Here is a 16,706-nt window from a genome sequence, read left to right on the forward strand (position 1 = left end):
AGCAGATAGCACATACATAGAGTGGGATTTAAAATGGAGCTTGTGATTACAGAATCCCCTTGCCAATTCCGTCTCCTGTGGCCAGCCCTCATCAGAGACATCCTTTCGGCCTCTGATCCAGAGACTCGGCTGATAACGATGATGATGATGATGATAATGATGTGATGATGATGAAGATAGAAATGATGGTGATGATGATGATGATAATGAAAGTGATGATGATGGTGGTCATGATGATGGAAAAGATGTTGATGATGAAGATGATGATGGTGGTCATGATGATGATGTGATGATACAAAGTAAAAGATAGTGCTGAATACTTATTATACACTTAGGATGTGCCAGACCCTATTCCAGGTGCTTTAAGTGATTTACGATTGCTTCATTTCATACTATGCATTAGGCACTATTATTATCTCCATTTTTCAAATGAAGAAACCAGTGCTGGGTACTTTATACATGTTATCAATTTAATCCACACAACAAATTCACAAAGGTCATAATCATCCCCGTATACAAAGAAGTTAACTCACCCAAGATCATGCAGCTAGTCAGTGGCAGGTTGGAGACTCAGACTCAGACAGTCTGACTCCAGAGAGCTTGTCCCTAACCACTACACACACTGCTCCTCCAAGAACAGGACAATGAATGAGTCATGTCTCTGCCTATGAAGCTCAGTAGGGGAAGTAGATGTGTGGGCACTTAAAACACGTCTGAATTAAACAAGTAACATGTTAGACTTTATTAGCAGGTGTTGTGTGTACACAGGGGAATGGGAAGTTGATTCTGATCTGTGGCATCCTGGAGGGCTCCAAGGAAGAAGTGGCATTTGATCACAGCCTTGAAGGTTATCAGTAGTTGAGAGGATGAAGCGGGGGGGGCACTCTAAGATGAGAAAACAACAAGAGCAAAAGCAAAAGCAGGGGACCTGGAAGTGCAGCGTGAGCTGAACGATGCTCTAAGGAGATGGTTAGCCCAATCAAGGCCAAAGCCTTCCCAGGATCTTGGGGAACTTGAGGGGTGATACACTGCCCAAAACATGGATCCTCTTCTCATCTCCACTCCATTTTGATTTTTCTTATTTTGAGCATTTTTATGAGTGCTTTCAAGAAAGAAAGAGGGGGACTTCCCTGGTGGTCCAGTGGTTAAGACTTCGCCTTCCAATGCAGGGGGTGCAGGTTCAATCCCTGGTTGGGGAGCTAAAATCCCACATGCCTCCTGGCCAAAAAAACCAAAACATAAAACAGAAGCAATATTGGAACAGATTAAGTGTACCCCAACGTGACCCCAGATGGAAGGTACAAGAAATTTAAACACCACCTCGGTAAGCTTATTATTCTGATAATACCAAATAGCACATGCCATAATTCAAAATTCAGAAATGACAGAAAAGTTGGAAGGGAATGTCACCCACAATCCCACTAGGCAGAGAAATCCTTGGTCAACATTTTGCTTTTTTTTCCTCCTGGCATTTACTCAGAGCATATTTTTTAATAACATAATCCTGATCACACTGTATGCAGTTTTGAATTTCACTTTTTTCTCCACTTACCATTTTAACACAAAGCTTTTCATCATTTATTGCCACTCTATGTAAACATTTTTAGTAACTGCATAAGTTTTATCACATACCAGAGTTTATTTAACCACGCTCTGATTTTCAAACGTTTGTTTCTTTGTCAAATTTTGGACCCTGTAAATAAGGTTTGGGTGAAAATCCTTGTGCATAAAGATTTTGCTGCATTTTGGATTCTAACATTGGGACAGAGTCCCAGAAATGGAATTACTGAATCAAGGGAAAGGAGCATACATTAACACCTTGGCTACATAATGCCAAATGGCCCCATCATAGACTTGGATCTGGCCACAGATGCAGCGGGATGTCTCTGAAAGAAGGACTCAGGTCAGTGTAGGGTGATGAGCACAGACATTACAGTCAGACAGACCCGGGTTGGAATCTTATCTCTGCCTTGTGACCTTGAGCCTCAGTTTCCTAATCTGTAAAACAGGATTTCTCAACCTGGGCATTATTGACATTTGGGCTAAATTCTTTCTTGTGGGGACTGATCTGTGCATTGTAAGATGTTTAAGAACATTTCTTCCCTCTACCCATTAGATGCAGTAACAGCCCCCCGGACATGGCACCAGAAATATCTCCAGATATTGCCAAACATCCCCTGGGAGGCAAAATCACCCTGGTTGCAGATCACTGCTCTAAAGCTAAAATAATATAAACATACCCTATAGAGCCTTGTGAGGATTATAAATAATGCATGTGAGGTGCTTTTTCACAGTGCCTGGTATAGGGTAGGCGCTCAATGAATGGCAGCTGGGACTGTTGTTCATGTAGAGCCATGTTTCTCCACATTTTCCATCTGCAGGTCCCCTGGGGATCTTCCCTGCCCACCTGCCACTAAAAGAGAATTTCCTTCTCTGATTCTTTTTTGAGGTTCTTGCATATATTTTCCTGCTGTGGCAAATGGAGAGAAGGAGGGTCAGACTCTAGGTTAGGCTTGATAAGAGGCAGAGGGGTGTAGGGAAGCAAACCTTCCCCCCACCCCACCCCACTGCTATCTGTTTAACTCCTGCATCACTGTTCGCATATTAAGCTTAGTGGATTGTACTCTGGTTAGGTCGTCTTGATGAGGCCTTAGGACTCTGGCAACATAGAAGTTTCCTTTCCTCTGACAACTCCTATCAGAAATAGTGGTCACTTGGAATCTTGCCTCAAGAAGGATTTTGAAGGCTGCATCTATGCTTAGTGGATAAGGGCTCTGTGATTGACTAAGCATGTCTGCCATGGGCATGGAAGAGAAAGGGGAATATTTGCCATTTCCACCCTCAGCTGAGACCTCATCTCCATAGTCTCACTCCCACAGAGGGGGTGAATGGTCCTCTTTTCAATCTTCTTTTGAAGAAGTGGCCCTTTTCCTCAGATAGGAAATGGGAACCTAGAAGGCAGGTCCTGGGCCTTCAGAGGAGAAACTCCTGCCTCTCACTGAGCCTCACTTTCTTGGGTTTGGATTTTAGGTAAAAAGTGTCATGTTAAAAAGTACAGCTGGGGCTTCCCTGGTGGCGCAGTGGTTGAGGATCTGCCTGCCAATGCAGGGGACACGGGTTCGAGCCCTGGTCTGGGAAGATCCCACATGCTGTGGAGCAACTGGGCCCGTGAGCCACAACTACTGAGCCTGTGAGTCTGGAGCCTGTGCTCCGCAACAAGAGAGGCCGTGATAGTGAGAGGCCCGCGCATCGCGATGAAGAGTGGCCCCCGCTTGCCGCAACTAGAGAAAGCCCTTGCACAGAAACGAAGACCCAACACAGCCAAAAAAAAAAAAAAGTACAGCTGGATGGCAGAGAACTGGTGGGCTGTGCAGGCTTGGTTTCAGCTGGGCAATGAAGGACTGGGAATGGGGGCTTTAAACTCCAGTAGGAGTTGATGTTTCAGTCATGAGTCTGAAGGCAGAATTCCTACCTCTTCAAGGTCCTCTATCTTTTCTCCTAAGGCCTTCCTTGAACTGACTGGATGAGGCCCACCCACATTATGGAGGGTAATCTGCTTTACTGAAAATCTACTGATTTAAATGTTGATCCCATGTGAAAAATAGCTTCACAGCAATATCTAGTCTAGTGTTTGACCAGCCAACTGGGCACCGTAGCCTAGCCCAGTTGCCACATAAAATTCACCATCACAGATATCTTAGAGGAGTGTCTCCCCAAGTGTGCAACACCTCCCACTGTGCATGAGATGATTTCCAGTGGGACAGGGGCAGTGCCTTAAATAACATTGGTCATGGGAGTGACTCTTTTAAATTCTATTTTAATTCTAATTGCTTTCAGAAGAAAGGCTCCACTTGATATGAGCCCCTAACAACTCTCTCACTTGTTATTTATAACAGTAGAAAGCAGGACCAGAATTCAGCTATAAATTAATTACACTGTTTCCTTTTCATCAAGTTAACTTTCACAATGACCTTCTGTTTATGGCAGGTGATACTGATTTTCCGTTTATGGCAGTGGCATAATGTTTCCTTTTTAGATATATGTATTTTAAAAAACAAAAGGAGTCCATTGAAGATTAAGTAAATAATGGTACCGGTGGTGTTTGGATACAGCTACACTTATGAAGGTCGCTTACAAGCAATCCAAGTTTGAGAAACACCATCTTAGCCAAGAAAAGTCAGGGCTTCAGGCCCAGCCAGCATCCCACAGGAGGATCTTCCCTCCATGGCCAGCCTGGGAGCATGCAGCTTTGGTTTGATTAAGGAGAAGGCTGGTTTCCTTCTGAGAAAGCATGAGAAAGACCAGAGTGTTCTCAGGGTTTGCCAGTGCTGAGAAAAGTAAAACATGCCCCTCAAGGAGCACAGTTAAGTGCATGGATTCTGGAGCCAGACTGCTGGGGTCACATCCTCCCTCTGCTGCTCATAGCTGTGCACCCCTGAGAAGTTATTTAACCTCTTTGAACCTCTGTTTCCTCATCTGTAAAATGGGTTTATAAAGGTACCTAATTATAGGGTATTGTGAGAATCAAATGAATTAGTGCTCAGAATTGTGCTATCGCATAATAAGTGTCATTTAGGACTGAGTCGCTGTTGTTGGGAACAACTGACAAAGAAAAAGAATATTGTGACACAGTGCTCTAAATGCTGTACCCAAGAAAGTACAGTGTGATATGAGACACAGGGGAGTGAGGGAGATTCCAGGATGGCTTCCTGGAGAAATTAATATATAAGCCGATACCTGGATAATCAGTAAGAGTTAGCCTGGAAAAGAGGAGAGAGAGAATGTTCTGGATAGAGGGAATAGTGTATGCCCAGGCTTAAAGGCAAGTGACAGTTCTTGTGACTGCAAAGAAGGCAGTGCTGGTTACAGCAGAGGATGTGACAGAGGGTGTGTCCCAAGGTGAGGGAGGCCAGAAGCAGACACATACAAAGGGCTTTCTGTGACTTGTTAGAAACAATGGGTCCCAGAAGGGCAGGACTGGAGTTATCTTAGCAGCCCTCTGTGCTTGAAACAGCACCCCAGACCTGGTAAGCCCTTGACATTCGTGTGGTGAATGAACAAATGCTTTCCTCTCTGCTTGATGTGTGGCCTGGAGGTCTCATGGGACCACTCCCATTGAATGAGGGAATCTCAGGATGGAAATCTCTGCCGAGATCTCCAGGCACATCTTCTCTGCAAGTCTTGGCTGCCTGAAGGATCTGAAATCTAACTTCTGTCCACAGGTGACCTGGTGTCCCGAGCAATGCATCACCTGCAGCCCCTCAACGCCAAGCACCATGGCAATGGCACCCCCCTGCACCACAAGCAGGGGGCGCTCTACTGGGAACCCGAGGCCCTGTACACCCTTTGCTATTTCATGCACTGCCCGCAGATGGAATGGGAAAATCCCAACGTGGAGCCCTCCAAAGTCAACCTCCAGGTGGAAAGGTAAGACTTGTGTTGGCTTTGGATGGCCAAAGAGAGGGGCTCCCTTCTGGCCAACACCACCTTATGGTGAGTAGGTATTGCCTCCAGGGTGGTACAGGAGTGGGGGAGGAGAGGGATGCTGGGGGTCAGAACTGCCCAGTTTCCAGAAACTCACCGGAGGGGTCTAGATGACCTTGAGGGGTTATCAGAGACCTGGGTGGAATCTTTGAAATGGGTTTGCATGGGGCTGGTCCAGTTTGGGATAAAAGTGGCCTGGGTCAGAAGAGAGGGTTTGCAAATCTGGAGGGATGAGGCCTCTGCAGTGCAAGGGGGCTTCCTTGTGAAGGCAGCTTAGGGGGATACCAGCTCCTTGGGTGGGAGATGTTTTATCTTCATTTCATCCTGTCTGCCCTGGGGATTCCAGGGGGAAACCATAACACTTGCTCAGCCAGAAGTGGGCCTCTCATGTGAGCAGGAGACAGCATAGCAGTTCCCATGAAGCAGAATCCTCATGGCAGAGAAGGAAGGGAGGGCTTCCTGGAAGAGGAAGCTCCCTCTGACCTGGCTTCTGCTGCTCCCAGCGCCGTCCGCCCACTTGCTCATGCCTCAGCCTCCGCACCTGTAAACGAGCAGCTGCACTAAGCGCTTTCCCGGTTGCCGTCTACCTGGAAAATCCCAAGATTTTCTGAGGCTGGTTTCACCCTCTCAGAGGCAAGGCATCCAAACCACCATCAGGAAAGGAGGCTGCCTGGAGGCGTCCCCTCTTCCCCTGGGAACAGGTCCACAGAGATGTGGACCTGTTCCTAAGGGAACATCTCCCCCCAGCATCTCACAAATCAGGCCCCTCCTCCTGTGTACACAGGCTTGTTCACTCTTAACTACTGCAGTAGTGACGCTGTTTATCGAGTGGTTAAAGAACAGGCTCTGTGATCCGGACTTCTGGGTTCAAATCCAGGCTCTTCCAATTAAAAGCCAGGGTGTCTTGGAAAAGTGCCTTTAGCCTCCCTGTGCCTCAGTTTCTTCATCTACAAAATAGGGGTCCTAAGAATAAATCCTTCATAAGGCTGTTTGAAGATTGAATGCATTGAACAGTGCCCAACATGTAGTAAGTGCTCAATAAATGTTCCCTTTTATTATTGTTGTTGGAGATCTTATCCACAAATAGCTGAACAACTCCCAGTTTGGGCTCAATGCACTTTCCTCTGTTAAATGGTTCCAAGTGGTTTTGAAACGCTCACTGGATGCTCTGTTTCTGCCAGGATGGATCGGGCTTAATTGGGCTCCTAAACCATGTCTCTTGGCTTTCAGTTTAGAGTAGAGGATGCAGGATGAGTGAGACAGAAGTTGACTCTTTTTTTTTTTTTTTTTAATCCCAAGTTAGCATCAGTATTTCAATCCAGTCTGGAATTAACTTAATCAGAGGATTACTCATGTCTCCCGCCATCCAGGCCAAATCAGTGGGTGCCGTGTGCATATTTTCATGTGCCAAATATGCCCAAAGTGGAGAGGTGGCAACGTGCCCGTGGTCCCTGGGCAGAAAACAACCTCAGTCAGACACACCAAGACGTTGCTTTCTATGAGTATGAATCGTGATGGCTGGGAGGATGGAAACTATTGGCCTTGGCCTTTGGGGTACCTAGTTCTTCAGCCCCCATCCCTACCCCAGCAGCCTGTAGAATAGGGCGGTTTCTCTGACTCACCTACCCCGCCACTCTTCAATTCCCGCCTCTATGCAGATGACACCCCCTCCATCTCCAGCCAGATGTCACCACCTCTGAGCTCCAGAACCTGATCCAGCTCAGCCTTCCAGTTTCCACTGTCAAGTCTCACACTCTCAGGCTGGTTCTTCTCAGGGCACCTTATTCTTTTCTGCCCAACACAGCAAATGTGTGTGTGTGTGTTTGTTGCCTGTGAGCTTCGTAAGGGCACAGAACACATCTGTTTTGGTTGTCACGCCACACCTAATGCCAGGCTCAACATCTGGTATATATCACAAAGTCAGTAAATATTTGTAGGATGAAAGAAGGGACAAATCCATTGATCCAGCCGCCTATGGAACATTTCCATCATGGGTGCTCACAACCACCTCAAAACTAAAGCCAACATCTTTCCCCCAAACCGACTGTTCCTCCTTCCCCCCCCCCCCCCCACCCAGTCTCTAAGAATGGCATCACCATCAACCCGGTCACCTCGGTCAGAAAACTGGGACTCGCCCCACACTCCTTCCTCTCCTTCCCTCCTTCCTACAGCCAACTGGTCAGTAGGTCTCACTGATGCTACGTCTGTGCCATCTCCCATTCCTCTAATCCTTCCTCCCCAGATTGCTGCCTCACTGCATGGTTCAGGCCCTCGTTTCCTCTTACTGCTATTACTGCATTTGATTTCTAAATGGTCTCCCTGGACGGGAGGCTTAATATTCTCCGACCAGCTCCATCCTCATGGCCACCAGACTGAAACTTCTAAAATATACATCTCATCATGTGACATACCCCCTGCCCCCAACTCAACACAGTTTCGTGGCTCCCATTATATTTTCTGTTATGTAGTTTCCATCTTCCCTTCCGGAATCTATTTCAGGATTCAGAGTGTCGTTGAAGTGGCTGTATGTCTAGGGAGACCATCTAAGGATTCCAAACTTTCTGGGACAAGTTTTAAAGAGGCATGAACTGCAAGGGGGAGCCGAGCAAAGAGAACATGTCCTAGAATTTGTCAGAGTCAATTATCTCGGTCTTTGTATTCCTCCTTGGCTGAATTTTCAGGGGACGACACAAAACAGAAAGAACTTGTCATTTTTTGAGTTCTGTTCACTTTGGTCCTCTGGAAAGAGTATGGATTTGGGAGTCAGATCGCCCTTTGGGTTTGGATCCCGGCTCTGCTTCTTGTAGTTCTGGGACCTTGAATGAGTCATTTCACCCCTATTGAAACTCTTCTCCTCAACTGTGAAATGAGAACAAAATCAGCCTCTTGGGACCGGTGTAAGCAATGAATTCGATACTGTAGCTAAGACATCCAGTGCCATGCCTGGCACAAGGGGAGCTCCCCTCACCCCCCTCCCCAAAAAAAGGAGCTGATATTATACATCTTCTTTTTCTTTTTCTTTTTTTGCTCTAAAATGTTATTATCGTTGTCCCAAAAGAAGCCTGGGTATGATTCCTTCCAGACGAAAAGCTGTTTCTTCCCGTTCCATGATAGGCTGGGCGTTGATATTTATTAGCGTCTGAAAACACACAGGGAAGGGCTTCAGAGGAGAGGGGACTCTGTTTCCAGCCAAGTGTTTACAGCAGCTTCATACCAAAACTTACAAACAAGACGTTTCCAGTGGGAGGTAGGATTCTAATTTGGAGCTGTTTTTTTTCTCCCTTTCTGTCTTCTTTTTCCCCCCCAAATCAAACAACATTTCCTTGACTCTCTATCTCTGTTCTGGCAAAGTCAAGTAAGGCCATGGTGTTTATATGGTTTTCCATAGACTCTTCAAGAACAGGAGCTGAATATTATGTGCTTTTTGTCCACGCCGAGCAAAAGGCCTGGAACATATTTGTTGACTGAAATACAGATTGTTTTGTGCCCCAAACCATCTCTGCTTGTCAGAAGAGCCTTTCTTGGCTGGAGTACTTGGAACTAGGCCTCTGTATACCATTTGACTCTTTCATGTGGGCATAGCTTTCCAGTTGCTACATTGGTTTTGGATAGCTTCATTTTTCATTGCGGGGTTTTGAAGAAGCTCAGTACCAGTATAAAATTTCTGTAGTTTAAATTGTTCCAGAACTTTGGCTACTATTTTTTGAGCTTCTGAAATCTTTCAGTCCCTCAGATACTTTATTTAGGAAAAAAAAAAAAAAAAAAAAAACTCAGATAAATTTTGTACGATTATGATTAGGCTATATTTATTTTCCAAATAGTAATGATAAATGTAAACAACTCAATTTTGAGGCTAGGGGTCATGTGAAGCTACTACTATTTTTTAATAGAATCATCTTAAATCTATGACAAAATTTCCCTGCCCCAAATCATTACTGGAAATACTAGTGATTCCTAGATGTGTTTGGCCATGAATGATTTCAGTAATTTGTCACCATAAAATTAAAAAGAGTAGGATAAATAGGAGTGTTTTGTTGCTTGGAGTAACTGGTAATGCCCGAGAGGAACAGAGATCAGCTTCACCTAGAAGACTAGACAATTAGGTAGTTTTACTCTCCCCGAGTCTCATGGGAAACAAACCAGAATTTACATCTAGGCAGTGGCAGCTTTCACCCCTTTTGTAAGCAGAGCTGTGTAAACAGATGTGGCAGACATCTGTTTCCCTGTGTCTACCAGGGAAATCTCAACCACAAACATGAGTATACAATCACCAGTCACCAACTATTTGAGGAAAATGAATGGAAGAAACAGAACAGTCTTAACAAATGGAAGAATTTACACTTGAGGAAATAGAGTTAATAAAGCAAACATACCAGATATTAGAAGTTAATGGTACCCAAATACATCTTCTAAGAAACCCTCCCAAAAGATCACCCCAGCACATCAATATGTGACAGGTGATATCCAAATTTTAACATACTCCAACAGACATACCCAGGGTTATGCAAAATTTCCAGCCTTCTAATTATAACCCTTCCCCATTCTTTCCCATCAAGGAATGTATATCAGAACACAAGTGAGCAGAGGTATCCTTGATACAAGCAGCACTACTAGTAGGAATGCTTAGTTGCAAGAGTTGAACCTGCTTAGCAGAAAGAAAACCTCTGGGAGGCCCAGGTAGGCAGAGGGTTAACAAATCCTTTCCCCTCCTGCATGAGAATTTGACGTTGGGTTAATTTTCTAGCTCTGTTCCCCTGGAAACGTGATAAAAATTACAATATCAACTGTGTTACTAAGCAACATTGCTAATGGTCAGAATGACCCTAGGTTGGTACCTTAGATCTGGCCTTGTAGTACTATAGACACTTGGTATAAATACCAAGTGTCTATAGTACTTGGTATAGTACTTCCAGAGCTTTGGGCTTCCTTGAATTCACTGATCCTTATAACTGGCAATGTCCCTTGCAGGGGCCTTGGAAGCTACTTCTGTGGAGTTGTTACAAGAGATATTGGGGCTCATAAAGCAGGGCAGTTCTCACAGCCACCCAATTGGATCTTACCTCCTTGCACCTGAGTGTCACCGGGGCAGAAGATAGCTCTGAGACGGCTGGGTGAATCGTTATAAAGACTCCCAATAAAAGGAACATCTGATGTTGTCATTCAGGACAAGTGTGGCCTATTGATGGTCCCATGAGTCTACATGTTTAGTAGAGCTTAAGAAGACTTCTGGAGGGCATTGAAGCTGGAGAAGCAGGCTTTGAGCCCACACAACCTGGAGCAGTGCCCAAGTTGCACCCCAGGATTGCTCCAGAGCCATAGACACTGGACTTTACACCACTGAGGCTGGACTTTGGCCACTCCCAGCAGGACCTCTGTCACCATTACCCCTGAAAGCTGAATGTCTCTGCTACCACTCTTGTCATGTTCCATCTCTGTCACACCACTTGCTTCTAAATCAGTGGAACCTGGGTCACATCCCTGCACCCTAGTAGCAGGGGTGTCTGGAAAGGTGAATTTCTACCTTGTTGAAGTATGGAATAATAATATGGGAAATTCTCCAAATGGTAAGGTCATCAGTGGTTCCAAGCACCCAAAAAAGTTGACAAAGGTTCACTACACTCTTCTACTTTACTTTTTTTAAAAATAAATAACACACAAGTGAATCATTTGCACAGTTCAGTACTTTTGACCATTATTAGCCACACAGCTCACAACTGATTGGCTTACACACCACCGTAAATACTCCCCAACATAAACACTGCTTGGGCTGACACCCTAGGAACCTCAACAGCAAGAAGGAGGAGACAGGAGGACTGTTTTTTCCTGACATCTTAAGCAGCAGTGCAGAACGCCCTTCCCCAGAGGAAGAATGCTACTTTCTCACCTTCTTGAGGGCAGTGGTCACATCTGGCACAAAAGTCCCCTAAAATGTCCACCCACTGCTAGTGGGTCCTGGAGAAATTCACAGTCAATGGATGAATGGGGACAACCCAGAGTGGGAGAACCTGTTTTATATATTAGACCTGTTTTCTGCAGGGCTATGTGTGGGCTTTTGTGGGCTCTCCTGGAATTCCAACCATTATATAAATGGTTCTAATGAAAAACAAATGCATGTTGAATTCTAAATAATTAACTTAAGAAACAAAGTTTTAAAACATGATCTATTTGTGACATGAGCGTTGCTGCAATTTATTTCATCTGGCCAGGGTAAAAGCAACTCTAATCCCAATATTTTTCAAACTGTAGGTTACAGCCCATTAATGGGCCATTAAACCAATGCAGTGCAGAGATTGGCAAACAATACCCCACAGGCCAAGCCTGGCCTACTGTCTGTTTTTATAAAGTTTTATTGGAACACAGCCATACCCACTTGTTTACATATTATTTATGGCTGCTTTTGCACTTGTGGTTAGTTGTGACAGAGACCAAATGGCCCACAAGGCTGAAAATACTATTTAGCCCTTTCCCCTGATGCTGTGGGTTATAACCTGCATTCTAAAAAAATTAAGTAGAATTGAATAAAAAAAAAAAATCAAAGTAGCTTGCATTGAGGGAAGGTAACTATGTTTCTTGAAAGTTTGTTGGTTTTTTGGTTTTTTTTTTCGTTACATTAACTTAACTGGAGTTGATTAACTTGCCAAGGTCATGCAGCTAACGTTGCAGAACTAGTGTCTGAACTCCCGGCATCAGGCCCTGCTCTGTGCTTGTCTTCCCTAGTCTGTCTTGCTGTCCATGAACTATGGTTTTAAAGAAATAATATTTGAAAGCCTCAGCCCTAGTCTCTAGAATCTTTTTATAATCTTTATGAATGTTTACAGGATATAAAACTAATACACTTATTAAATAAAATACAAGTACACAAAAACTTTAAAGAAGAAACTTTGAGTCACCCATAGTCTCTGCATCCAGGAATAAGCACTGAGACCATATGGGGTATTTCCTTCCAATCTTAGTTTTCTGTGTATATTCAAAAGGTGTTTGGTTGTTTCACAAAATAAGGACTGTTCCATCATTGGATACGGAATTTAAAGTCAAGAGAAAGCTGAGAACAGGCATGTCAAACATGCTTCATTCCTGCCGAAGATGATAAAACTGAGGCCTAGAGGGGTGAGTGGACTTTTCTGGAGTCAGAAGCATATTTTCAGTGGATTTCCAAGGCAGTGCCGCAGTGTCTTGCGCATGCTTTGCCCTCTTCTTGGACCACTGCCTCCCCTCTGCTCCGTCATCTCACTACCCCCATCAGTTCAGCATTCAAGACTCATTTTAGGCATCACCTCGTCCAAGAACCCTTTCCTACCACCTCAGGATGCACTGAGTGTCCAGGGCCTAGCTCAGTGGATAGCATATAGTAAGTGCTTAATAAATGCTTGCGGAACTGAACAGAGCTGGGTCTGAAACCTATATGTTCTGGCTGTCGGCCCAAAGAGCCATGTTGCCCGTGTCAACTCAGACAGCCCTTAGATTGCCACTGGCTCTACTGATCACATGCTTCAGGCCTCAGTTTTCTTAGCTGTACACAAAAAATAATCATTCCTACTTCATGGAGCTGTTTTGATGACTAATGAACTAACTTATGTAAGTGCCACACACAATCACTGACACTTAGCAGGTGATCCATCAATGGCAGGGATTATTATTTACTTTCTTAAACCAGGTTGACTTCCTCTTAGATATTATAAGAGATTTTGATCAACACTTAGTATGTGGCAGGTCCTGCTCTATACTTCGTGTGTATTAACTAATTCAATCATCACAGGTACCCCTTGAGGCAGGAGCTGGCCTCACCTCTCCCCATTTCACAGATGAGGAAACTGAGGTGCAGTGAGGTTAAGTAAGTTGCACACTTGGGCAGGTCTGGGAGTATCAAAAACATCAAATGAATGCTGCATGGCTATAGGGAAGGAAGCTCTCTGCTAAGGGAACAGAATGCATACCATGGAGGGCAGGAAGGTGAGAAAACAGAAAGCGAGACCTTGTTCTGAAGAGGTGTTGGGTAGAGCAACAAATTAGACAGGAAAGAAGGTTGAGAGACCCTCCAAGGTGTCAGGACTTTCTCCTATAAGCAGTGAGGAGCTGGAAAGGATTCTAAGAAGGGAGGTGAAGAGACCAGAACTGTGTCTGATTCCTTGTAAGCCCTCCCTTGATGGAGGCATAAGGGTGCCTGAAGGAAGGTAATGAACATCTGATGCACCTACTATGTGCCATGTGCTATGTGAGCTACTTTACTTTCAGAGTTTAATTTAATCCTTACACTCAACTTTGTGAGGTAGAAATGCCTTCATCTACAGATGAGACGATTAAGTCTAGTTGCTACTAGTAGGAAAATGCTGTTTGGAAGCTATTTAGGTAAAGCTAAGGACCTTCACAGCACATTAATTTTATCTCTGGATATTTTTTATTCTGGAGCCAGAGTTTATATCTTGGTTCTAACACTTACTAGCTCTGTGACCTTGAACAAGTTACTTAACCACTCTGAGCCTCAGTTTTCTTATCTGTAAAATGGGAGCTGTCATAGAATTGCTTCAGAGGGCTGTTGTGAAGCTATTATGTGTTAATATATAGAAAGCACTAAAAATCCAGCATGCATTAGTCTCTTTATAGATAATGGCCATTATTATTCTCACTGTCATGGTGCTTATAACCTAGATGTGTACTAGAGCAGGCCTTCTCAAATTTTAATGTACATTTGAATCCCCTGGGACCTCATTAAAATGCAGATTCTATTCATTAGGTCTGGGGCGGGGCCTGAGATGCTTCATTTCTAATAAACTCCCAGGTGGTGCTGATGCTGCTGGTCCCTGGAGCATCACGTGAATAACAAGATACTGTGCTGTCATTCATTTCCCCAACCTACTCCAACCCCCATTTTCAGTTACACAAGGGCAAGAAATAAGCCTTTTGTTGATTTTTGTCTCTCTGGTAGAGCTGAGCACATAATAGGTGCCTAAGAAATATTTCTCAGGCTTTGGGGGCTGGATTGAGCCTTGCAGGGCCTCTACTCTTACCGCATGAGATGCTGTATCCCTCTGCAATTTGCCGAAATGAATGGATTTCAGAAGTCAGATGTGGCCATCCATCCTGTGGAACTCTCAGGTTTTGGAGCAGCAGCCAAGGGAAGGTGCTGAGCATCCAAATATAATGATCATCTTCCACTTAACAAGGTGGCCGGCTCCTCTCAAGAGGCTTGGGAATAGCAAATTAGCCACAAGTGTGCAGGAGAAAGGTGAGGCAGGATTTGACAGGTGTCCTCCCCGGGGAGAGGCAGCAGGGCAAATCCTAAACCACACCAGCTAAAGGGCTGTTAAACACGTCCAGCCCTCAGGGCTTGTCAAACTGTTTACACGCAATTGCCCAGGAATTTTTTCCCAGCCAAAGGGGGTGCAGTTGCTCCTGACCACAGGTAATAAGCTGGGGGCTCAAGTTTAAAAACAGCCCCCTCTCCCAGTATGGGGGATTAGTCTGATCAAATGCATGTGCTTCACTTGTTCATTTCAATATCCAGGTCTTTTCTGAATCCCAGTTAACTGGCTGCCACAGCAGTCTGGTCTGGTCTGACACCAGCTTCTCTTTATTTAAGGGAAAAAGAAGGAAAACCTTACCTTTATGATACAAAGACTAAGGAACTCGTGCTGCACTATCCAGTATAGTAACCACTAGCCATGCGAAGCTGTTTAAATTTAAATGAATTTAAATTGAATAAAACTAGAGCTTCAGTTCCTTAGTATCACTCGCCTCTTTTCAAATACTCAATAGCTAGATGTGGCTAGTGGTTCCTGCATTGGATCCCTCAGAGATAGGACATTTCCAACATCACAGAAACTTCTATTGGACGTCGCTGAACTAGACACTCAGTGCACATAGTGTCCCCATTGCAGGAAAAAGAGCCCGTGATAATCCCACTCCTGAAGCAATAAGGTAGGAAGTGTAGGGACCAGGGACCAGCTCCCCTACCGAGGCATTTTGCGTGTTTCCGTGTTTTGATCATCTTAGTTTTTCAAAGCGGCCATCATCATCATCACAACCAAATTTTACCAAGTCCTTACGACATGCTAGCCTCTCTTCTAAGTGCATTAGTCATTGGGTCCTCACGAGAATCCTGCAAGTGTAGTAGCATATCCTACACTATCGCAATCTCTTATCTTCTCCTGAGTAACTTCAGGCTCAGAGAGGTTGTGTAGCTTGCCCAGGTCACGCAGCTAATTGGGGCAGAACTGAGATGCAAAGGTAGGAAGCTTGAGTCCAGAGTTTACTCTGTCAACGGGGTGCTGTGCCACGGGGATGGGAAGGATGTCGGATGTGAGGGGGAGGGCATACGATTCCCTGCAAAGGTTAAAAGTCTGAAAATCTCCCAACAGGTACATTCTTGTTTTAATATGCTTCCTCCACCTCTATCCTATCCTTTTCCTTCTAAGATTTTCCCTGGCTTAGGCTTCAATAAATATCACTAATATAAGTGGAATAATGATAATCAAATCATTTCATCTGATTAGACAACAGTTAAAAACCTTTGAGAAACATGTTAACCTCCTGAAACAAATTGCTGGATATGTATATATAGACCCTGCCTCTTAAATCTTTACCTCATTGCTACTTGAGCTTTTCATTTCTTATTATACTTTTCAATATTGTTAATTACTTGTTTTATTTACTACTGGACTTTTTATTCAGTTGTTCATTCTTCATTCATTCATTGAACACGCATTGAGTGCCTGCCCTAAGCGTAGTAAAAGGAAGAGCTGGTCTTTATCAGAGTCTTATGTGTGCCAGGCACCATTATAAGCACTTTACATGAATTAACTCATTTATCCCTCATGATAACTCCAGGAGGGAGGAATTGTTATTGTCATACCCAGTTTATAGATGTGGAAAGTGAGGCAGAGAGGATAAGCAACTTGCCCAAGTTCACAGGGCTCAGAAGTGGCCCCGTGCTGGGGAGGCGGAGCCCAGGGACCTCTCAGGACTCCTGCCCTGAGCAGCTCATTTATCATCAAAGATAGAAAGTGCCAAGGTTCAGAAGGGAGGTGCAGATAAACTGCTGAGGGACTCAGGGATGATGGTTTTTGAGTCAGGCTTTGAAAGATGGATAAGATCAGGCATTCTAAGTGGGAGGAGCAGCCGGCAAAGGCTCCAAGGTAGGAAATTGCAAGGTACATGGGGGGAAGCATGTACCATAGACCAGCTGAGTTGGACCAGAGGCCAGACTGACCTTCGGCTGGTTTGCA

At 44.6% G+C, this 16,706-nt stretch overlaps 1 protein-coding gene across 9 annotated transcripts in view; it reads left to right on the forward strand.

Moving 5' to 3' along the window:
* ABTB3 (ankyrin repeat and BTB domain containing 3) overlaps window positions 1-16,706 on the forward strand; it is a 322,748-nt gene that overhangs the window by 210,148 nt on the left and 95,894 nt on the right. For all 9 annotated transcript variants that reach the window (XR_014233017.1, XR_014233018.1, XR_014233019.1 and 6 more), the window contains exon 3: window positions 5,223-5,427. Coding sequence is in view for 5 of the 9 variants with exons in the window: in XM_082348918.1 (XP_082205044.1) it covers window positions 5,223-5,427 (205 nt within the window). In the remaining 4 variants the exon portion in view is untranslated. The remainder of the gene's footprint in view (window positions 1-5,222; window positions 5,428-16,706) is intronic.

This window comes from Balaenoptera borealis (assembly GCF_965194805.1).
Source record: "Balaenoptera borealis genome assembly, chromosome: 13".
Lineage (NCBI taxonomy): Eukaryota > Metazoa > Chordata > Mammalia > Artiodactyla > Balaenopteridae > Balaenoptera > Balaenoptera borealis.